The sequence below is a fragment of the Haliotis rufescens genome, unplaced genomic scaffold, assembly GCF_023055435.1.
Source record: "Haliotis rufescens isolate VD_foot unplaced genomic scaffold, xgHalRufe1.0.p SCAF_2, whole genome shotgun sequence".
Lineage (NCBI taxonomy): Eukaryota > Metazoa > Mollusca > Gastropoda > Lepetellida > Haliotidae > Haliotis > Haliotis rufescens.
This window is the reverse complement of record NW_025963890.1, coordinates 4,269,560-4,294,452: the sequence shown is the minus strand read 5'-3', so window position 1 is coordinate 4,294,452 and position 24,893 is coordinate 4,269,560. Positions and strand designations below refer to the sequence as shown.

Genomic DNA, 24,893 nt, shown 5'->3' with positions numbered 1-24,893 from the left:
GAAAAAAATCAAATACAAACAAAACATCTGCCGCGCCTTTACATTCTGTCTGCTTGACATTTCACAGTTTGAATGAGTGAGTGAGTTGGGTTTAACGCCGCTTTTAACAGTATTCAAGTTATATCACGGCAAGTCAGCTTGATGTGGGAGGAAAGCCTGAAGTGATGCAGGTCTCAGACGTTTACCACTTTGGTGAAACCCACAAGCACAGGCATGGTGCTGACAAACCTAGAAACATAATCGGGGCGAACCTGGATTCGGATCACAATCATAGGTTTCTTGCATGCTCAAGGGACGCAACTCTGCACAGCCAATCATGGCGCCTTAGACAACTGGGTCACCCGTGCCCCCTCACAGTTTAACAAGTCAATCTCTTTATATAACCTGTTAAAGATTTCCTTACACACTTTCACAAAAATGTTTCCTGATCAAATCACCATGGTAACATGAGTAAAAAAAATCAAGTCAACGAATCAGGATCCAATCAACTGATTGAATCAGACACATGTTGCAGTGCAACATGTTGACACAAGTCCTCATCGAAGGCAACCTGCCCGTTGTAGAAATGGGCTCCCTCGGTATCATGCCACCTGTCTGTGGAGAACTCGGGGAAGAAGAAATTGATCTCGCGAGCGGCAGTTTCAGGGGAGTCTGAAGCAGAAGTGGCAGAGGTAAAACACAAGGTCAAGTCAACGTGTCTTCTCCCTACATAGAAAACAAGGGCTCATGGCACTGTTACTGTTACACAATTGAGTGAGTGAGTTGGGTTTAACGCTGCTTTTAACATTATTCCAGTTATATTGCGGCGTGTCAGCTTAATGTGGGAGGAAAGCCCGAATTGATGCAGGTCTCAGACATTTACCACTTTGGTGAAACCCACAAGCACGGGTATGTTGCTGACAAACCTAGAAACATAATTGCAGCGAGCCGGGATTCGAACCCACAATCATAGGTTTCTGGCATGCCCAAGGGACGCAACTCTGCACAGCGAATCGCGGCGCCTTAGACGACTTGGCCACCCGTGCCCCCGTTACACAATTGAAGTGAAGTGGGAGTTGTATGTAGTCACTCAGTATCCAACTATAACCAACGAGCTAAGCAAAACAGATTATGAGATTGATAAAATCCACAAGCTGGTGAGACCTTTCAGGATTTTATGAATGCTTCAATAAAATGGAACAAGAAGGTTATAAGCAGATAAAAATGATGAAGTTCAGCATCATCATATTCAGATTCATTTACTGGGTAATGATCAAACAATGCCTAAAGAGCCTTCTCTCATCAAGCTGAATCTTCAAAGATACATCTATCTGACTTGGTTCAAACTTCAACCAGCATTACATCATGTACCAATCATGTAAACTGTCAGACAAGTTCCATTTGCAAACTAATGATAGTTACAGAAACAATACTACAACCCATAACACTTCACTTCATCGCCTTGGATACAGATACTAGAGGTGAAGTGATCTGGTGTTGTCATTATACGAGGGCACTGTGAACGTTATACTATTTATAGCCAACTATTTATCACTAAGAAAATTCACAATTCTTCAAAAGCCCACTTCCAATTTTGACCTTCCATTAAATAATATTTCTTGTTGGCAGAATGGCTTGTTTTCACTAAATAAGTATAAGCACACATGTAGCGATCGTTGTTAAAAAATAATTGTGATATTTTGTGATACTATTTCAAGTGGCGAGGACAATATTTCTGTATTGTTCCACCAACAGATACAGCTAGTTTCTGCCATAGAACCCGTCTCTCATCATCATCATCATCATCATGACGGCACCTCTAGTCCTAACATCTCATACTGACACTCTCACAGTACCTGTCTCTCATCATCATCATCATCATCATCATCATCATGACGGCACCTCTAGATCTAACACTACATCCTGACATTCTCACCAGATCCATGTGTGCAGTTACGAGTATCTGTCAGTCCAAACCGACCGCGGATTGTTTCTGGAGCTTCGTGGATTGTCCTGAAACATAAATATAAACTAGGGGTGAAATGATACATCGGAGCACCAGTGCATCGTGAGTTTTCATGCAACGATACATCGGAGCACCACTGCATGGTGAGTTTTCATGCAACGATACATCGGAGCACCAGTGCATGGTGAGTTTTCATGCAACGATACATCGGAACACCAGTGCATCGTGAGTTTTCATGCAACGATACATCGGAGCACCAGTGCATCGTGAGTTTTCATGCAATGATACATCGGAGCACCAGTGCATCGTGAGTTTTCATGCAACGATACATCGGAGCACCAGTGCATCGTGAGTTTTCATGCAACGATACATCGGAGCACCAGTGCATCGTGAGTTTTCATGCAACGATACATCGGAGCACCAGTGCATCGTGAGTTTTCATGCAACGATACATCGGAGCACCAGTGCATCGTGAGTTTTCATGCAACAATACATCGGAGCACCAGTGCATCGTGAGTTTTCATGCAACAATACATTTTGTATCGATCCCATCTTAACCTTGCTGTATGGTTTCACCCCAAACAAAAACAAATGACACATTGACGATGCTCCAGCACCATAGCCCCTGCTTCTTTTAGGGATGCAACTGTTAATACAACATCCTTATTCTGACTGCATGTCAAATATCAAGATGCATGCAGTTCAGAAATAGCTGATTAGTGGACAAATATGACATATCTAATATGGTCTTTGTGCAACCCAGTAGCCAATGTTCAATTCCAAGATCTGAGGGTAGTTCCAATGGTACTACAGTGATCCCTCGCTACAACACTACCTTGGGGGACCATATAATTGATGAGCATTATAGACAATCAGCAGTTTAGTTTGTCTCCAGGCACCAATAGTGGTAATCCAATCGTGTAGCTGTATAGAAAGGTGAGCTGTGCGATCTACCGATCCCTTCACACATAATTTCGTTGAAATTAATGTAAGTAATAATGAATGGAATATTGAATAAAACTAATAAAATATGTTACAAACATTAGTCCAGATATACAACGAACATGTTTTTTATAACCATATAGTGTAATAATACTCACATAATATGTAATATGCTCACAGTGATCAGCTGGTAATGTTTTTTGGCAATGGGGAAAAGTCATTGTGTCAGTGCAAAACTTGAGTTTATTAAAATTGTACATAAATTTTGGGAGCTTTGCGTTACCCCGTGCTATAACTGAGTTAGCTCTATATTGAAAGGCGCAACAGCAAGGGTACACTGTACTACAATAGGAAAGCTATACTGGTCATACAAGGCAACTAAATGGTTCAGGTGGTCATGCTCGTTGACGTGGTTGATGCATGTCATTGTACCCTGACAGAGTGGATTGTTGCTCATGATATCAATCCCTGGGTTGTCTGCTCCAGACTCAATTACTTACAGGCCACCATATATATCTGGAATATTGCTGATGCTGCATTAAACAACAAACAAACATTACTGATTCTGTCCAATGCCATTACTTCACAATCTCATTAAAATCAGATCTTAGTTCTCGCTACAGCTAAACAAAGATCTGAGGACATCCCATTAGTGTTCACGTCAGAACGACCTTTCATCCGACCAATCACAGCGTCGCTTACAGTCGGAATGTGATTTCTAATCATGCAGCCTCGAAATCTTTAAAACGGGGGATTCTGAACAATAGTTACAGGCTTAACGACTGAATCTATACAAACTAGACCATATATTAGCCATTCAAGAATGTTCTTTTGTTCAGGTTTCAAATTTTTAAGCGAGAATTTGTCAAAATATGTTTCGAAAGCCTAGTCGCAAATTTGAAATTAGTGCCGTAAAGCACGAGAAAGCTGTCTTCTGATTGGCTAATATCAACTTCTTGTCAGTAATTCCATTGGTCGGTCAGAGTTCGCGATAGGTCGGTCAGACGTGACCCATAATGGGATGTCCTCAGATCTTTGTTTAGCCGCAGCGAGAACTAAGATCTGATTTTAATGAGATTGGACGACATGTGAGCGACATCCAAACAACAAACAAACATTACTGATGCTGTCCAATGCCATTACTTCAAAACTTTAGTTGGGCCCATGATCCTCCTCCACTCCGGAATGGCATTTTCTCTGGCCAGTATGTGTGTCCATATAGGCCCACTGCAAGAAAGCAGACATAGTCACCAGAGCTCCAGATAAGCTGCGTATCTGCGTGAAATACGCATCAGAAATGCAGAAATACGCAGTAAAATAAAATCCAAGCGTATCAAATACGCAACAGACATTACAGATACGCTACAAAAATAAAACTTGTGCGTATCATCAAAATATTGTGAAGTAACCCTGCGTATTCGATTAGCAAATCAGCAACTTATTTTGAAATTATAAACGGGCATTCCGTCAACCTTGCCAAACTCCACGATGACAGTTACATCAGATCATTTGCCATCACACTTTCTTGTGGAAGTATCGTGGTATTTTTGAGTCCTATAAAGCTCTCAAACCCACACGACACCAGTTTGCAGGGACTAGATGAATAGTGTTTTTAAATATTCAACTTAAATACCCACATGTGTAAAAACTAGTGGGTAACAGAAATTTGAATACCCAGATAGAATTACTGATACCCAATGATTTTAAAATGCAAGGGTAAAATGCCCATAACACCAAAAGCTTATCTGGAGCACTGGTCACATTGACATTATCAGTATTAATTATCTTTTTTCTCTTTTTCTTGTGAAAGGTTACTTAATATGATGGTGATTCAACTCATTTTGTCAAAAATGCAAACTTCACAAAGCATATCAGTGAGTTGAGATTTTTTTTAATTTTTTTATAAACCTTTGGTGACATGTATGTATTACTAAGAATGAGTTGCTAGCAGCTCTTAAAAGATCCAAGAATAACAAAAGTCCAGGGTCAGATGGTTTTTCATATGAATTTTTCAAAATGTTTTGGCTTGATCTGGGCGACTTCATACTTAGAACAATTAATTATAGCTATGAAACTGGAAACTTGTCAATCACCCAGAAGCAAGGCATCATCACATGTATCCCCCAAAAAAGATAAACCGAGACAACTCATAAAAAATTGGATCCTGATTACCCTGTTAAACTCCATATATAAACTTTTATCTTCTGTGATTGCAGATAGATTTAAAAAAGTATTGCCTCAGATAATCAGTGAAGACCAAACTGGTTTCATGTCTGGAAGATATATCGGAGACAACATCCGCCTGATATATGATCTACTCTTATACACAGAATCTAAACAAATGCCAGGTATGCTACTTCTAGTTGATTTTGAGAAAGCATTTGACTCTGTCTCCTGGTCTTTCATCTTTAAAACCCTGACATTTTTTGGATTTGGCAAAAGTATTTCTAAATGGATATCTATACTCTATAAAGATATCAGGTCTAGCCTAATTATAAATGGAAATATGTCACCTTGGATACCAGTCGGCCGTGGCTGTAGGTAGGGGGATCCATTATCTCCTTATATTTTTCTGCTTTGTGCAGAAATTCTCGCAATTCTTATGAAAAAAAATAAAGATATTCAGGGCTTAACTATAAACGGTAAAGATTATTTAATTGCGCAATATGCAGATGATATAGAATTTCTTTTGGACGGTTCTAAGAGATCCTTCGAGGCTACCATAGACAATCTTGATACCTTTGCAAATATCTCCGGATTAAGAATAAATTTTGATAAAACTCAAATAATCTGGATAGGCTCCAAGAAGAATAGTTATATCAAATTTAGACAAGACTTAAACCTTGAATGGAACCCTGAAACCTTTAGAATTCTAGGCACAATTTTTTCTACTAATCGGGATAAAATGATAAAACTTAACTTTGAAAGCAAAATCTTTGAAATTGAACAAACCATCAAGAGATGGATGAAAAGAATTATAACCCCATTAGGCAAAATTGCAATTATCAAATCAATGCTCATTTCAAAACTTAATTTCCTTTTCCTTACCCTTCCTAGTCCCCCAGATGAATTCCTTAGAAAGATAAATACTATTCTTTTCAAGTTTTTATGGGATAATAAACCAGACAAAATAAAGAGAACAGTTGCTTGTAAACCTATTTCCCTTGGAGGACTTGGTATGATAGATATTTTTTGCATATGTTGACGCTGTGAAAATAATCTGGATAAAAAAGTTACAAAATGTTGATTTGGAAAAGAAATGGAAAATTTTAATGACTAATACTACTCCTGAATTTCCTGATTTACTATTTATGGGAAGTGATTTTCCACTTAAGCTTGCTAAAAAAAACAAAAAACAATTTTGGAAAGATTGTTTTACTGCCTTTTCTAAATATAGCAATAAAATAAAACCCAATAATTATGAAGAGTTCCTAAGGGTACCTCTGCTATACAATAAAAATATTATTATAAATGGCAAATCATTAGATAACAAAACCTTTCATCTCAATAATATACACAGCATACATTGCTTGCTAAACAATGATGGAAATTTTATGAAATTTGAAACAATTCTGTAATCAATACTTCAATATAAATTTTCTTAAATTTTATGGTATTACAAGATCAGTAAATACATACATGATACAATTAGGCATTAATAAAGACCTGCATCTGGAAACAACAAACAATACAAATATATCTATTGCCAATCTCTTTTCACGTAAAAAAGGCTCAAAGAAATATTACTATGTAATAAGTCAAACCGATGAAAGCTTAAAAGTTATTGACAAGTGGGAAGAGGAACTTTTAATGGATATGAACTGGCCTAGCTTATTTATCAGAGCACACAAAACTACTCCAGACCCTAAACTTAGATGGTTTCAGCTTAGATTGCTCCATAGAATTCTACCTGTTAATACTTATTTACTCAAGATGCATATTGTTGACAACTGTCTATGTACTTTCTGTAATGCTGAGCCAGAATCTATCCAACATCTGTTTTGGGACTGTAGGCTAAGCAAAAATTTCTGGAAAAGATTTTCACAATGGATTGAATCCAAGTGTCCACATACTGGCAAGATAAATCTTACTTCAGATCTAATTCTTTTTGGCTTTTCAAAACATTTCCACACCGATGATATTTTTTATCTGATACTCTTATTGGCCAAATTTCACATTTATAGATGCAAAATGAAAAATAACCAACCAACCATTACACATTTCCAAAATGAGCTTAAATATTATTACCAAATAGAAAAATATAGACACTTTAATAAAGCCAAACAGACTGCATTCTATACGAAATGGGCTCCTTATGAAAACCTTTTGAAAATATGAACATTTGCTATTCCAAAACTTTACTAAATATATATCCTGCATTCTGTCTTCATAAATACTAAAGCTTCTAGTGAGTGTGAATGTGTGTATGGATGTGTGTGAATGATATGTACTTTCTTAAAAAACCATGGTCATGTATTTTGACTCCTATCAAAACACGATGTACTTTTACCAGGAACAATAAAAAAAAAAAAATTTTAAATTATTTAAAAATCAAAAAACAACCTTTGGTGACATAACACTACTGTGTGAGTAGGTTCTTTACAATGTTGATAAACTGGGAATGTACTCATTAACCAGAAAACCCTGGGCATTCGGAAGGAAATGCCCCTGCTTTAAAAATGTCCCCACTAACCTTATAAACTGGCATTTTGATATGAATCTAGCATTGTTTTTTTATTGGATAACAGTCACAATTGTTTTCACATGAAAATTCCGTGACATGAATCAAACATGCAATCTCACAATTCATGTTTAGTTTTGTAACCCACTGTTTTCCAACTGAGCCAACAGGACAGGTGATAAAAGGGTGTTCAGTCTTACATGTCATGACTTCAGTTGTGTGCAGCATGTGTGCATGTGCATGCTGCACATGGTCTTTCTCTTGCACGCTTTCATTGATTCCTTTTATACTGTATGCACTGTATTGTTTCACTATAAGGTATCCTGATGTCTACTTATTCTTTCTGGTATATTTGCATTCAGACGACTTATAAGATGGATAGAAACCGATTCCGAGATCTTGACTGATAATGTAAGTCTGGGGCAGCAGGATACTGGGGAGGGACAATCTTTACTTTAGCACTACTGTCTCTGAACCACCAGGGCATCCGTCAAAATTCACCCTGGTGGTCTGCTAGCCAGAGACTACACAATTTTGCTGAGGACAAACAAAAATTCAACGATGGTAGTCCTCATAGACAAGTAGCATTTGGGGGTTTCAGTACTGAACCATCTCAATTCTTCAATTTTGATACAAATTGGAACTGAATAAAACTTAGAGAAAATGTAAACATAGAAAACACTTTTGTATTGTTCAAGCAGAACTGGCTACAAACTCTGACAACCAGTGAAATAAGGTTAACACTAGTCCTTTGGACTAATCACATTAAAAGATCATATTAATGCGCATCAGACCATTACATGATTGAACTTACAAGGGTTTCACCATTACACAATTGAACTTACAAGGATTCTACCATTACACGACTGAACTTACGATGGTTCTACCATTACACGACTGAACTTACGATGGTTCTACCATTACACGACGGAACTTACGATGGTTCTACCATTACACGACTGAACTTATGAGGGTTCTAACATTACACGAATAAATGTATGAGGGTTCTACTATTACACGACTGAACTTACGATGGTTCTACCATTACACGACTGAACTTATGAGGGTTCTACTATTACACGACTGAACTTACGATGGTTCTACCATTACACGACTGAACTTATGAGGGTTCTACCATTACATGACTGAACTTACGATGGTTCTACCATTACACGACTGAACTTACAATGGTTCTACCATTACACGACTGAACTTACGATGGTTCTACCATTACACGACTGAACTTATGTGGGTTCTACTATTACATGACTGAACTAACAATGATTCTACCATTACACGACTGAGCTTACGATGGTTCTACCATTACACGACTGAACTTACAATGGTTCTACCATTACACGACTGAACTTAAGATGGTTCTACCATTACACAACTGAACTTATGAGGGTTCTACTATTACACGACTGAACTAACAATGATTCTACCATTACACGACTGAGCTTACGATGGTTCTACCATTACACGACTGAACTTATGAGGGTTCTACTATTACAAGACTGAACTTACGATGGTTCTACCATTACACGACTGAACTTATGAGGGTTCTACTATTACAAGACTGAACTTACGATGGTTCGACCATTACACGACTGAACTTATGAGGGTTCTACTATTACACGACTGAACTTACGATGGTTCTACCATTACACGACTGAACTTATGAGGGTTCTACTATTACACGACTGAACTTACGATGGTTCTACCATTACATGACTGAACTTATGAGGGTTCTACTATTACACGACTGAACTGACGATGGTTCTACCATTACTTATGAGGGTTCTACACAACTGAACTGACAATTGTTCTGAAATTATATGATTGAGCTTACGAGGATTCTACTATTACATAACAGAACTTACTAGGTCTTTACCATAAGACATTTGAACTTACAAGTGTTCTACCATTTCATGACTGAACTTACAAGGGTTCTACCATTACACAAATGAACTTACGACGGTTCTACCATTACACAAATGAACTTACGACGGTTCAAACATTACACAAACAACTGACTGAACGTATAAGGGTTTTACTTTTACATGACTGAACTTACGAGGGTTCTACCATCACACGATTCTAGTTTTCTGGTTTCAAATGGTGATAAATAAAAGGGTCAAGACTTTAACAAAACTACTTAAACATCCGTTTTGTTCATAGCTTCAGGATCAGATTTGAACAGTGATATTCAGTTTTATGGCCTGTTTTTGTTTTTATGTATCCTGAACATGGAAGAAAATATCTTTAATCTACATTCTTTCTGATGTTTATAATGTTCATAGGCACAAAGATTTCTGTGTAACATGTTATTTCTGCAAACACCCAAATTTATTTAATGATGCATTTAATGAATTCAACAATCAAAACAGTACATACAGCATTTTGCCATTTCTTTTTTCTAAATAATTACCTGCTCATGAAGGACACAAGACGGTTGAGAAAGAACTTTCCTGCAACACAAGATCCAAATTTTTGAAACATTTACATAAAATATGCACATAAACATGATCATGATGGTCAATACAGTCTGTGACAAATCGTTTTTAACATTATTTTCAGTAGAATGCCTCCGTGGTCTTGTGGTAGAGCATCCACCTGGAGAGCAGAAGGTCGGGGGTTCGATTCCCGGCCGAGTCATACCAAAAGACGTTAAAGATGGTACTTGTTGTTACCCTGTCTGGCGCTCGGCATTAAGGGGCTAAAACAAGGACTGGTCGGCTCGGAGTCAGTATACTGTGTCTGAGTGGGGTATTTATGTTAAACTGCGGCATGATATCTCAGTGAGCTAGCACTATAAATCGGCATCAGTCCGGACTAGTAAAAGTAGCCACACAAACACACACATACATGCACGTCACTATATAAGTGCAATAATCTTGGACGCGATGTTAAACCCAATTTCACCTCACCTGACCTTATTTTCATTAGATCTTAGTGTTACTATATGAATATGATTATGATTATTAGCTGGGATTTCTGGATTGATGAAAGGTTTACTACACTAAGACTTAAGATCAGTAGCCAGAGTTGAAGACTGCAAATGCTTTTTTATTATTTTGTGTGCATCATTAAAATCAGTGGTAGAAACTGGCACTGGTCCTATAGTCCTTGTAAAACTGCCCAATAGTTAAGGTATCATAAGGACTAGTAGAATTTGGCCCTTTTTGAGGTTTTTGCTATTTGTTATCATCATAAGGACTAGTGGACTAAAATTGTTAGTTTCTAATATGAGTGAGAGTCAGAAGCTTCTAAATGGAGTAAAAAACCTCACTCCTAATCAAACTTGGATCAGACAACCTAGTGGTAAATAGCATGAGCACCAGTCCTGGGGTACAGTGAGTGAGTGAGTTTGGTTTTACGCCGCTTTTAGCAATATTCCAGCAATATCACGGCGGGGGACACCAGAAATGGGCTTCACACATTGTACCCATGTCAGGAATCGAACCCGGGTCTTCGGCGTGACGAGCGAACGCTTTAACCACTAGGCTACCCGACCGCCCCTCCTGGGGTACACTAATACACAGCCCTATCCATATCAAGTTGGTCTTCCTAGTGTCACCTTCCCAAGTACTATCTACTTTCATAGGCCATTGTGACCAACCAATTCACATATATGTAACCATGTTACAACACGAATGAGCTATTGGAGGCCCACCTTTTCTGATCAGGTTTTCCACAAGTGGTTGAGGTAGTGAAAGTTGTTTAGCATTGCAGTCAGCCATATTTCAACCAAATAATCCACTGCAATTTGGTCACAATGATAACCGCTCGACCAAGGCACAGACCCTGACCACAACAATATAGTCATGTCTTATACTGTCTTATGACATGGAACAGAGCGCTTGGATCTATTCTAACCCAGGTCTCAACAGGAAGAGGTGTCACCGTTATGAATCTTCTTTGTTTGAGTAATAAGGTATATACTTGCCCTCATGCTCCTTGTAAAATTCATTTGCTCTTGTTGGCGATAAGATCAGCTTCTTTGATCTCACAAAGAAAAATTCTTGCTGCAGGATTATAGAGCGGATTTCCTACAAACAAAAAAACATCACATAACAATCATTTTTTTCTCATTTGCAAATAATCATTATCAGTGTGTTGTTTTTCAAAAATCTTGTTTTGGGTAAGTTGAGGGTGTTCATCTCTCTGAACAGTACTTTATTTACTATCACAGCATGTGGATGGTAATCAACCCGAATGTATCTGGGTTTTCAAACCTATCTGGATGATCTGGTCCAAGGGGCACAACTCTTCACAGCAAGTTGAAGCAACTTCAATCCCTGAGCCAATTATTTCCCTTTGATGGTTAGAGCAGTGGCTATATATTACCGTAATCGACACAATAAGCGCCCAGGGCGCTCTCAAAATTAGAAATAGGGGGCTCTTATTAGAATATTATTTTGGTGAAAAAACAGAGTTGAAAGATAAATTAATAATAAACAAAGTTAAGTCACTAACATGCACTCTTTCTGTGTGTTTTAGATCGTCTGTGCCTTAAGTGGTACTAATGGGGTAAAATCAGCCGATCTACCTTCAGAATGTTAGGGTGAGCGACAACATCGGGTTTCAGAATAGCTAGTGTGAGCTCAAGTTTTCTTAGGCCGCGCATCATACGTTACTGTGGATATTATCACAGACTTATAAGTTTTGTCCTCAAATGGCATCAGAAGATGTTGTTGTCAGAAGAATACTGTCATCGCCTTTTCTACCTATTCACTGATCGTAAACCCTCTTTACAGACTACTCGCGTGAAACCCGGAAGTAGTATTCTCGCTGTTTCCCTGCAAGAACTACTTTCGTGGTTTCAGGCAGAATAATCCGCGATACTGTATTAGCATTGTCAACTTTGCAATTATTGATTTTGAACGATATTCCTAATTTGTTTTAGTTGCCTTATTATGCATGTTTTTGAAAACGTTATCATTGCTAGAATTGTCCTCTTGGACAGAACTATAGTTTTCCACGGTTTAACATCCGGCGGTGTTGTTTGGCCTCCCCATGTTTACCTTTCACAAATGACAGTTTCTTGTAATATTTTTCTGTAAAGTCAACAGCACGAGCATATTTCCACATGTACCGGTACCAGGTTACTCTTTCCATCGCATTAGTGTTGTTATACTGTGTGACAGAAACATCGAGTGAAAATAGAAAGGGACAATCACCCTGTGATCAGCTACTGTTGGGACAGTATCCTTTTTTCGAGGTTGCGACTGGACATTGGCGGTACTATTATAGACCAAGAAGTAATTTCCTAATCAGTGTGTAAATATGATACACAACAACAGAGCAGTGTGCAGCGCATCTACATCACTTACATTCGGTGGAGCCAGGAATTATCATAGATCCGTGGTAGAGCAATATTGTTCATTGAGATCAGTGGAGCGTTAATCAATTACTAGTACATGCCTAAAGACTTGTATCAAACTGACATACAGTTTTCATATAAGGAACCTGTTAAATGATCAACTAAAGTACACAATAATGGTTAAACAAAGTTCAGAATCTCATGTTTTTGGTCATGAGGCAGTGCTTGTCTACTGGACCCCCCGAGCTGCTTAAAGGGGCACTGATCTAACGCTATTCCCCGGACTGGTTGTTGCCTTTGTTATTGTTTTTCCCCCGTGAGTACCCAGTAGATACGCAACGCAACTGAGCATGACCAGAGACTGGGCTACCGTCTGCAAGGACAGCTAAATAAACTTGGAGGCTGGAGGCAATATTTGTTTTACGCATTTTTGCATAAACACTGATTGGTTAACCGTAATCTATAAAGATTTCGACAAAGGGCACATGTTAATTAATTTCTTCAACCTAAACAAACAGACAAAAAGAACGGCGGAGCTAATCGGATGTCGTCATTTGGAAATACTCCAGGTGGTTATAGTTTAATACTAAAAAAAGTATCCATGCAGTAAAAGCATTTTCGGATTTCGGATTGCGTGGATAATACGATTGCTACTCCCTTGTTGTCATCCACGTTTTCTCGTATAACCCTACACTTGTGTATTTGTCGTCATTCACTTGATGCTCAGTTAATGAATTTATTACAGGTACAATTAGTGGTAGCACCACTTAGATTACCTGACAAAGGTTCCCATTTGGCAATAATTGTGTCTGGGGTAATTATTCAATCTAAATCCAGGTTTGAAGTGAGGTGAAATGTGTCTTATGTAATATGCACGTGGCAGACCAGCAAGAGGTGAATGATCAGTTGATTTACTTTTTTGTGTAAATCAACGGATCGTTCCTAGTCATCAAAGGATTGACAGAAAATACGTTGATTGATTAATCACTGTTATCTTGCACAGTGGATGTGTCAAAAGTGAGTGTTTACATGTCTAGGTTTACTAAAACAAAGGGAATACACTCATATCATGGCTTGAAGTGCCGATGTAAAAACAACATACTTTGTTCAAAGGGTTAACTGATAATACGTTGATTGATTGATCATTGTTATCTATCACTCAATGGATTTTTTAGGAACTGTGGACGTTATGAAAAGAGTTGTCACGTGGGCTTTCTCAGCTGACCCTTGAGACTTGACACCTATGTGAAACACCTGAAACAATCCAAGTGATCAGTTGAGAAACGAACACGGGTTAAAATATCCCGAAACGATATATATCTTTTAAAATATGTGATTGTTACAGAGACACATGACATCGAATAAGTTTCATTGTACAGCTGCAGACGAGTGGGATATTGTTCCTTTGTGTGGATAATCACGGATACATTCCTCGAACAAGGAAGCTGCCTAAAATTTATACACATAAATTTGGTAGGTTGTAATTATGGTATTTGCATTTTGTTTTCCTTCATTTGCTGTAGCAATTCGATTCGTCCTTGTTTCTCTACGTCTTGGTTGGGAAATTCTTCAATGCGTGATAGACGTTGTTTTCACAGGCCTTTTCCTTTGTAAGCGTGTATATATTACCGTCAATTTGTAAAACGTGATTCTCTCAGGCAATTTTTAAAATGTGTAAATATTTCAGTCATTTTGACTAAAAATTCTGTCCAGATTGATTAAGACGATCAACATGATCAAAAGGGCCTACAAACATCACAACAGATTATTATGTAGGATTAGAAGCCAAACAACATAGAAATGTACTTTTCAACGTAACATTTTCAGTCTCTTGGTGATGACATTAAACATCAAAATGTTTGGAATTCGTTATCATAATAGTACAGATGGAAATGTTTTTCAGTCACTTTGTAAAATAACTGAATATTTAGGCGTTTAATAAATTTGAAAATGTTACACATTTTGACAGTAAAAAAATATACACACTATAAAAAACCAATGCTCAGGTGAAACATTTACTTTGTGTTGCAAGTCAAAATAGTGTAAACGAAAATCGCAAAATTACCAAGCAAGTGACTTATCAAAACTTCGTCACCATTACCGATGCACAAAGATACCTACATTTCCTTATTATCTCGAAAACTGTATTTCATTTTGTTGATCAATGTGATCATACGACCTTATTACTACCCATACAAGTGACTAATGCGCTTACGAATGGCGCAGCAGAGGTCGCGAACTAGTCTAGATTTCTGCTATACATCCGGGTACTCACTGGGAAAAAACAATAACAAAGGCAACAACCAGTCCTGGGGAATTGCGTTAGATCTGTGTCCCTTTAACATATGCATTTCAAACCATGGATCAAGGTGTTTAATATGTGCCACACACACATGTGATGTGTAGTGCCTAGTTATTGCTGAATTAAGATTTGTGTGCATATGGTGTTATGAACTGTTGTAAATTAATGTGACTCAATACTTGAGTTTGTCGTCTTTATTTTCTGTGTGGCCGTTATGACGTTTTTGTTGTGGCTGTGTGGACTTTTTTTGTGTCCGTTTTGACAATGGGTTTTGGACGTTAAGACCTTTTGCTGTGGCCGCTGTGACTTTACCTTTTGAGGCCGTTCTGGGGAGTAGTGCACTTTACCGGGCGCACTTTTTCAGATCCAATTAGCGCTGTGGGGGCTCGAACGCGCTTCGCCGGCTCACCTGCTCTGCTAATTAATGCGTTAATTAGCCGCGCTCTACCACTGGACCACAGGTGCTATTACATGTAATCAGTGCTCGTTTAACAGGTCATTAGAATCCCCATTGACATGCATGCGTAATTCAGTAAACAATGAATTGCGCATGCGTGTGACGTCACGGTCCGCTCTCCCATTCATCTTTTCTTGAAACCACACCCGCAATTGTTTATGTCAACATGACCGACCAATGGGATTAATTTGATTAACGCTTGAAAAGGTAAGAATTTATGGCTAACCCTTGCCCAAAGCCAGCTGACCCTAATGACCGAAAAGGGGTTTTGGATCGTAAAGACGTGAAAGTTTCCCTAAGACCGAAAACGGGTGTTGGATCGTAAAGACGTGTAAGTTTCCCTAAGACCGAAAAACGGGTGTTGGATCGTAAAGTTGTGTAAGTTTCCCTAAGACCTAGAACGGGTGTTTGATCGTAAAGATGTGTAAGTTTCCCTAAGACCGAGAACGGGTGTTTGATTGTAAAGATGTGTAAGTGTCCCTAAGACCGAAAAGGGGTGTTGGATCGTGAAGCGAGAGTCACCAGAGCGTGAGGCACGGTAACGGTATAACGAGACAGCGGTGGCACTATAGCGCGGTAATTGAGCGGATGGTAGAGCTCGGGCTGCGCCCGGTAAACTGCATTGTTGCCCCGTTCTGACCCGCTCCCAATTTACAAGCTAGCGTCTTCTTCTTGTAGGAAGTAACAGGCTCTTGGATAACTGTGAAATCATAGCTATGAAAATGCAACAGTCAAGTTTCCTGTCTTGGTCACTGTTACTTTTAGACTATGGTGTCAGAAAAAACTCCACTTGTTTATCATCATGATCATGTTCATGTTTTTTTGGTCCATAATATTAGACAAAATGCATTTCCATCAAAATATTGGATGAACCCATGGTAATTTTATTTTTTGACGAGAGGATATGAATAATTTCCCCAACATGTAATAATGTGCAGTATTGCGCACACTGACAGGGGTTGTAAAGTCATCTTCTTGTTGTAAATTGATGGTGGTTGTCCCTTGTCAAGGCTCTCTTTTCGTCAGTTTAATCATTTTTTGCTTTTGTGACAATTTGATAAGAGTGCCATTTTAGCTTTACCAGTTACACACATAAGTAAAATTTATATATGCCTGATGTTTGAGTACTCACCGAGATAGCTCTTTGCTATTGGGCCCAGCTGAACTTTTGCCATATAACTGCCAGATTAGAATCATGTATTCCTCTATGTCCGTGCCCACACTACCTTCAACTCTCCAAGTAACATAGTGACACTGTCATAGTGAAAATGTTGAATGGATTATTCATTGTTTTTTCTCTAGTGAACCGGGGTCACTTCCACAAAGCAGTCTTAGTAGTGTAATGCTGTAAAGCAGTGTTACAGGATGAAAGTTCAGTCATGTTGGCACAAAGATCGCCTTGTGGAACGGGGCCGGAACTGTTACGATGGGCAGTTGTTTGGCATTCAACAATATTCAAGCCCAATTTAGAGTATAATATAACTTAACATGTGAAGGTACCTATGTGATGACCCTGAGATTGACCCCGAAACCCAGCAGGCACAGGGATGTAACCCAAAAAACAGGACAGTTCCAGGTAGGTTCTTCATGTCAAGTACCATGTACAATACTCTGAGGTAGTATTTAAGTCGTTTTAAGGCAACATTTCCTAAATCCATATCCATATGTAATTATTGATCATTCTACCTGGGACACAACAGCAGTTTGTTGTAATGTAATAACACAAATACATTTACCGTATTCGACATAATAAGCGCCCTGCTCTAATAAGCACCCATGGCTAATATTTTGGCTAGTGAACAATCCCAATTAGCACCCCTTCCGATTGATCAATGTAACAAGACTTATTTATTCGTGTATAATACGCACTCGTGTGTTATATGCACCCTTAATTATTGGCAATAAAATTCTCAAAAAATATATCTGTCGTTTATAAACGTTTCAGGCTGTCAGTATAACCTTTCAACTCTGTTTTTTTCTTCACCAAAATAATATTCTAATAAGAGCCCCCTATTTCTAATTTTGAGAGCACCCTGGGCGCTTATTACATCAAATACGGTATGTCAATTCAGTAAAATGAAGTTTCATTTAATATGTGTAACATGTTTTCTTCATTGCTCACCCAAAGGAAATAAATGCCAACTGAACACCTGAAAATTGGATTTGGGTTTGGGGGTCTTTTTCTTGGAGGGGAAAGTTGTGACCCGACACATAGATCTTGATATCTACTTTCAAGAAATATCTTTACAAAATGATCAAGATTTCAGAATTTGTACTCATAGCATGATTAGGCAGAAGTTTCTAAACCTGTGAATTGAATTCTCCATGATGGTCTTTTTCAGTTACCTGTCGGCCAGCTGTAGACATCACTTGTATTCATAATGGCACTCCACGTAATAGCACCGTGGGTTTCAAGAAGGATGTCCCATGCAACTGGACGTAAGTTATCTTTGGCTCCATCACAAATCCCTGCATCATTCCATCTACACATAATCATGATAATCATGGTGTCAAATGTGGCATATGTTCTCTCAAGATGGTCATAGCAATCTTAAAGATTTACAGTTACACATTGTTGTCAAAAAGCATAAACATGTTGTGGTTACCAATGAAGAGCCGAGTTAGAATCAATCTTCAGCAATCCTTACTTCTTTTAAGCAGTGACTAACGGGATCAGATGGTTATTATGACTGGTTTGGTTGATGCATGTCATCGTGTCCCAACTGCGTGGATCGAGGCTCGTGATGTCAATCACAGGATTGTCTGGTCCAGAGTGGATTATTTACAGACCGCCGTCATATAGCTGGAATATTGCTGAGTGCGGTGTTGAACAACGAACACACAGATTGTAGGTACCTGTGATATTCTTCAACATGTTCAAGGAATCCAGACATACAAGTATGACCAGTGGTATTTATAAAGGCACAGCTAAAGGCATTTCTCATTTGTCAACAATGTCATCACTTGATCACATTGTGGACATACTACTCAAAAGTAGTTAAAGAATACGTGATTGTTTTTATGTGCTAAAGTTAATCTGTCATATGGCCATGACAGTTTAACTATAGTTATTTGAACCAATTGGGTGCACTTTAACTTATTTTGACTAGTATATATCAATAAAATGCCTTCAGCTCGCTGCTGAAACATTTTGCTGGAGAAAATAATACAGTGAATTCAAGTTCCTGTACATGTATGGTATGAAAACTAATACCGTATTCGACATAATAAGCGCCCCGCTCTAATAAGCACCCACAGCGATATTTGCTGATATATTGGCTAGTGAACAATCCCAATTAGCACCCGTTCCGATTGTTCAATGTATGCAAGACTTATTTATTCGCTTATAATACACACTTGTGTGTTATATGCACTCTTAATTATGGGCAATAAATTCTGGAAAAATATATCTGTCGTACATAAACATTTCAGGCTGTCACTATAAACCATGAAATTTATCTTTCAACTCTGTTTTTTTCCTCAACATAATATTCTAATAAGAGCCCCCTATTTCTAATTTTTAGAGCGCCCTGGGCGCTTATTACGTCGAATACGGTAATTGTAATAATGTGTTGAAATTATGCAAATGAAGATTGCATCATTACCATGATTACAACTGTTTCTGTCACAATCACATGATCAATCAAATCATATATCAATATCGATGAGAACGCCTCCATGTTCTAGTGGCAGAGCGTTCGCCTGAAGAGAGGAAGGTCTTGGGTTCGATCCCCGGCTGCGTTGTACTAAAAGGCATTAAATGATGGTTCTTGTTGTTACCCTGCCTGGCGCTCTGCATTCAGGGGCTAAAACATGGACTAGTCTGCTTGGAGTCAATATACTGTTTCTGAGTGGGGCATTTATGTTAAACTACAGCATGGTTTCTCAGTGAACTAGCGACCCGTGAAGATCCGGGGTAGAATAGGTCTTCAGCAGCCCATGCTTGATGTAAAAGGCGACTATGCCTGTCGTAAGACGTGACTAATGGGATCAGGTAGTCAGGCTTGCTGACTTGGTTGATTCATGTCATCGTATCCCAATTGCGTAGATTGATACTCATGATGTCAATGACTGGATTGTCTGGTCCAGACTCGATTATTTACAGACCTCCGTCATATTGCTGGAATATTGCTGAGTGCGGCGTTGAAAAACACGCAAACAAAACAAACAGTAGGTTTAATTTCTGGTTAGCACTACAAAATCGGCATTTGGACTATTACAAGCAGACAAACACAAACACGTATACACACGTTGCAATATGACTGCTGTAATCTTGGATCTGACATTAAACTCCATTTCACCTCAATGTCGATGAAATGCTCATGTCAAACTTTGTTGATACAGAAATGGACACAAGTTTGAGACTGCCCTCCTGTTGTCCATATTCCTGGGGATGTTTGGTATTGACAGGTTCTACCTTGGCTACCCAGCTATAGGTAAGCATTATCAAAACTTAGGGTCCAGTTAAAGAAGAAACAATCTGGGCAGCCTTTGGCTTGTGGATTTACTCAGACTAAGAACAATTCTCGGTTGTAACATACATTGGTAAACATGTTTCAATGTTTCTGAAACAAAAAAGAAAGTGAATTTTTTATAAGCCATACAAAAAGATTCAGAAAAGATAAAGGTACCATACTTTGGGCATGTCTAGCATTGATTAATATGTGCATTATTTTATATGGGGTTGTAATTGAGAGTTGACCTTAAAGCTAAATCAAATTTTACTGAATACCTTTCAAAATGTTAACGCAGCTTGATGTATGTAGAGTATGTATTTTCAAGCTACAGTAAACTACGGTTATAACGAACACGCTTATAACGAACTGACGGATATAACGAACTTACTTTTTAGTCCCGACTATTTGCTGTAGTTATGCTGTATATATGCTTATAACGAACTACGGTTATAACAAACTAAAAATAGTAGTCCCTTTGAGTTCGTTATAACCGTAGTTGACTGTATTTTATAAACTTGGGACTGCATAGTCAATATCAGACATATTAAACATGATATAAAACATGAGATAATAACTCATTGGCTGATTTAAGCTCTGTCACTGTAAGAACCAGCTACCTGTGGTTAAAATACTTGTTTCTCTTTTTTAATGAATGAGCCTCTTCAAAATGTATTAAAATCCCCCCATCCTAAAAAGGGAAGAGAAAAAAAGACTGTGTTCATCTGAAAATATGCTTTATACGAACCTTCATCACACATGACCAAATCACAAACAACATTGTGAAATTGTAACACACTTATTTATTTCAAAATAAACAAATTTTATTTATGATGCCTTATAGCCTTATACAATATATATTCCTGAGAACACTACATATGCAGCCTAATTTAAACTCCTACAAATCGTGTTTACAAATAAAAAACGTTTAATGAACTTCAATTCACGAAAAAAAATCTTGAACAGCTGCATGTGACCCTTTCCGCATCTGTGATGTACTTTTCAATTTCATATTATTACTTTCGTTTTCATAATAATTGGTTGGCACACATGGCCAAGTTGTCTAAGACTCCGCAATTTGCTGGGCAGAGTTGCTTCCCTTGGGCATGCCAGAAGCCTATGATTGCATTAAGCTGACACTCCATGATATATCTGGAAAATTATTAAAGGTGGTGTTAAACCCAACTCACTCACTTCCTTGATAATTGAGCAATAAACCAAGAACCACCCTTTTCACTTCCTGCATGCATTTTGTCATGTTGACCTTGAAATTTTTCTACAATATAATTTTTTTATTTCTGCATAACTGAGTAAAACTGAATTAAAATTTGCCCCCAAATCCTCAACCTGTTTGGGAACATATATATATATATATGTATCATATCATATATCATATCATATCATATCATATCATATCTCATATCATATCATATCATATCATATCATATCATATCATATCATATCATATCATATCATATCATATGACTGACAATTGATTAAGATAAAAGCACATTGGATGTGGTCCCTTCTGCTCTCTTACAATAGATATTTCAGCCGGTTATACCATGTGTATGTTTAGGACTTGTTGACAGTACATTATTTCAAATAGGAATTTGAACACTGTGTTGCTGCATTCCAGGCTTGGTGAAGTTTGCCACCCTGGGTTTTATGTTCCTGGGTCAGCTGATAGACATTCTGCTCATAGCAACACAGGTAAGTTCCCAGAGTGAGGAGGCTGCTACACAGGAAAGTACAGTTTTCCTCGATGATCGGGCAGCATGTTGAGTGGAAATTAAAATAATTTCCTCCTTTTTTTTCAAACGCAAATCTATTTGTTGATAACACTAGTGTGTTTGTTGGGATTTTTATCGCAAACAGATTTCTGTCACATGCATTTAGCATGTTTAGCATGTTTAGAAACTGTATATATACACTGTACATATAACATTTGGAAAGGGATTAATTGTCTGGAAGCTGTACGGTTTATTAAACCTACTTTCATTAAGATGTGTATTTAATTTAAGAATTTTGTTTTTACCTGATGTTAATAAGTAGTTTTTAGCTCACCTAAACGTAATGTTTTAAGTGAGCTCTAAGTTATGTCTTGCTCCATCGTAAAGGTTTACATTTTTGACTTCATCTCTAAATATAAGTTAGTAGAATGCTTTTTGTCAGTAATTATTAGAAGAAACACATTGTACAGAGTAGGAACAAAGTAACTTTTGTTTACATTGATCATGTTAATAATTACATGTTTACTGTGCTAAGTGCACTTCTACTATCTAGACTATCTGCTAATATGATAATCATGGTCGGTAGGTATTAAAAAAGATGAGTTTTTTTTGTGTATGCTAGTTTGTTGGTCATAGAGAGGTTAGCTTTTGTTAGGACAGGCATGAAAACAATTTGTGATATATTTTATTGCTAAGTAGGGATTTGGGGGTAGACTTATTGCTAAGCAGGGGCGTTGGGGTAGCCTTGTGATTAACACGTTTGCTCATTATGCCAGGGACCCGGGTTCGATTCCAAATAGGGTACAATGTTTGAAATCCATTTCTGGTGTCATGATATAGCTTGAATATTGCTAAAAATGGCGTAAAACAATACTTACTCACTCACTCAGCCTCGGCAGTAATAAAAAAAAAACACACTTAATTGAGAATTATTTCTTTTTCTGTTTGCCTCATAAAAGTAAGTAATAGTCAGATCTTGACATTTAAGGAGCTTTCCAAATCTAGAACGCTTTCCCAACATTGTAACAACCTTAAAATAAGGCAAAAACAAATTATATTTTTATTTTTTTGTTTTTAATTATTGTGTTTTATATTTTGCAAGAGGAGCTTATGGACATATTATTATATTCTAATACTAATATATAAGACAAAATACCTCTGAAACATTTTATTTAATATAAACTCATTTTTGTTACAAAAGTATGCTGCACATGCCCTGTGTATCAGGCTGTTTAGTGAACATGTCAACTTGTGTGCAGGTAGTGAAGCCCTCGGACGGGTCAGAGTATGTGATAGACTACTACGGCGCAGCAACCACGCGGGTGATGATGGACAATGAAACCCGGCTCCGTGTACAGATAGATGGAGGCTTATGATGGAAGACCTTGAGATCACACAACTGATGAGGCCCCCAGTACCTCATGCTTGCAGTAGGGTGGTTGGAATGAAAAAATTTGAAAATCTGCTTAAATACTGTATTTCTAATGAAGAGCCGGGATTTTATTAATTTCAGTTGACGTCAGACCCAGCCAATATTTGAGTCATCTCTTATAGACTGGACTCTTATTCCTTTTGTAACTGGGATGAGAACGTCGGCTTTGTTCAGTATACTTTATGGTATTCAGTGTCATGAGGAGAAATCATTAGCTGCAGATGACCAGGCCAGGCCTTTATAAGAACTCCAGTCTCATTCCAAAACCTTCCTCCGAGATGCAGCCCTTTATAGAGCTCGGCTCATAATAGATAGCAGGTACTTGATAGAGACCAGGCTCTTCTTAGAGGTCGGCTCTTTATAGAGATCAGGCTCTTCTTAGAGGTCGGCTCTTTACAGAGATCAGGTTCTTCTTAGAGGTTGGCTCTTTACAGAGATCAGGCTCTTCTTAGAGGTCGGCTCTTTACAGAGATCAGGCTCTTCTTAGAGGTCGGCTCTTTATAGAGATCAGGCTCTTCTTAGAGGTCGGCTCTTTACAGAGATCAGGTTCTTCTTAGAGGTTGGCTCTTTATAGAGATCAGGCTCTTCTTAGAGGTCGGCTCTTTATAGAGATCAGGCTCTTCTTAGAGGTCGGCTCTTTACAGAGATCAGGCTCTTCTTAGAGGTCGGCTCTTTATAGAGATCAGGCTCTTCTTAGAGGTCGGCTCTTTATAGAGATCAGGCTCTTCTTAGAGGTCGGCTCTTTACAGAGATCAGGCTCTTCTTAGAGGTCGGCTCTTTATAGAGATCAGGCTCTTCTTAGAGGTCGGCTCTTTATAGAGATCAGGCTCTTCTTAGAGGTCGGCTCTTTATAGAGATCAGGCTCTTCTTAGAGGTTGGCTCTTTATAGAGATCAGGCTCTTCTTAGAGGTTGGCTCTTTATAGATATCAGGCTCTTCTTAGAGGTCAGCTCTTTATAGAGATAGGTTCTTCGTAGAGGTCTGCTTATTAAAGAGATCACGATCTTCTTAGAGGTCGGCTTTTTATAGAGATCAGGCTCTTCTTAGAGGTCGGCTCTTTATAGAGATCAGGCTCTTCTTAGAGGTCAGCTCTTTAAGAACTCCAGCTTTTATTAAAAAACCTTACTCTGAGATGCGGCCCTTGATGAGATCGGCCCTTTATTGAAATCAGGCTCTTCTTAGAGGTTGGCTCTTTACAGAGATCAGGCTCTTCTTAGAGGTTGGCTCTTTACAGAGATCAGGTTCTTCTAAGAGGTCAGCTCTTTATAGAAATCAGCTGTTTATTGAAATCAGGCTCTTCTTAGAGGGAATACAGTAAGAGTAGGGATACATGTAGTACTCGTGACCAGCTGGTATAACCACCTCTCAGTTTGGCTGATGGTGTGTCATGGTACATCGCCCCCACAATTAGTAGTTGGCTTGCCTGGTACTGAGATAGCTACCTCCAAAGCCGAGTACTGGTTTACACTCTAATATGATTAGTATGGATCTCCAAAAATCTTTAAGCTTGATACTGATAGCTATACAATCTCATTAAAATCAAATCTTTGTACTTGCTACCGCTAAACAAAGACCTGAGGACATCCCATTAGGGGTCACGTCAGAACGTCCTTTCATCTGAC

At 38.2% G+C, this 24,893-nt stretch overlaps 2 protein-coding genes across 2 annotated transcripts; one reads left to right on the top strand and one right to left on the bottom strand.

Moving 5' to 3' along the window:
- Positions 1 to 229: 229 nt before the first annotated feature.
- Positions 230 to 12,371, bottom strand: LOC124112757 (nucleoside diphosphate kinase 6-like). The gene is made up of 6 exons (XM_046472886.2): positions 12,121 to 12,371; positions 11,518 to 11,620; positions 10,000 to 10,039; positions 4,031 to 4,114; positions 1,916 to 1,992; positions 230 to 651 (listed from the first exon to the last, which is right to left on the bottom strand). Exons 1-6 carry the CDS (start codon positions 12,199 to 12,201, stop codon positions 485 to 487), a joined length of 552 nt encoding a protein of 183 aa, XP_046328842.2. The 5' UTR covers positions 12,202 to 12,371; the 3' UTR covers positions 230 to 484.
- A 70-nt stretch (positions 12,372 to 12,441) lies between these two features.
- Positions 12,442 to 24,121, top strand: LOC124112756 (TM2 domain-containing protein CG10795-like). Its single transcript, XM_046472885.2, has 6 exons — positions 12,442 to 12,776; positions 17,150 to 17,229; positions 17,996 to 18,092; positions 19,998 to 20,089; positions 21,747 to 21,820; positions 23,100 to 24,121. Exons 1-6 carry the CDS (start codon positions 12,661 to 12,663, stop codon positions 23,214 to 23,216), a joined length of 576 nt encoding a protein of 191 aa, XP_046328841.2. The 5' UTR covers positions 12,442 to 12,660; the 3' UTR covers positions 23,217 to 24,121.
- The last annotated feature ends 772 nt before the right edge of the window (positions 24,122 to 24,893 follow it).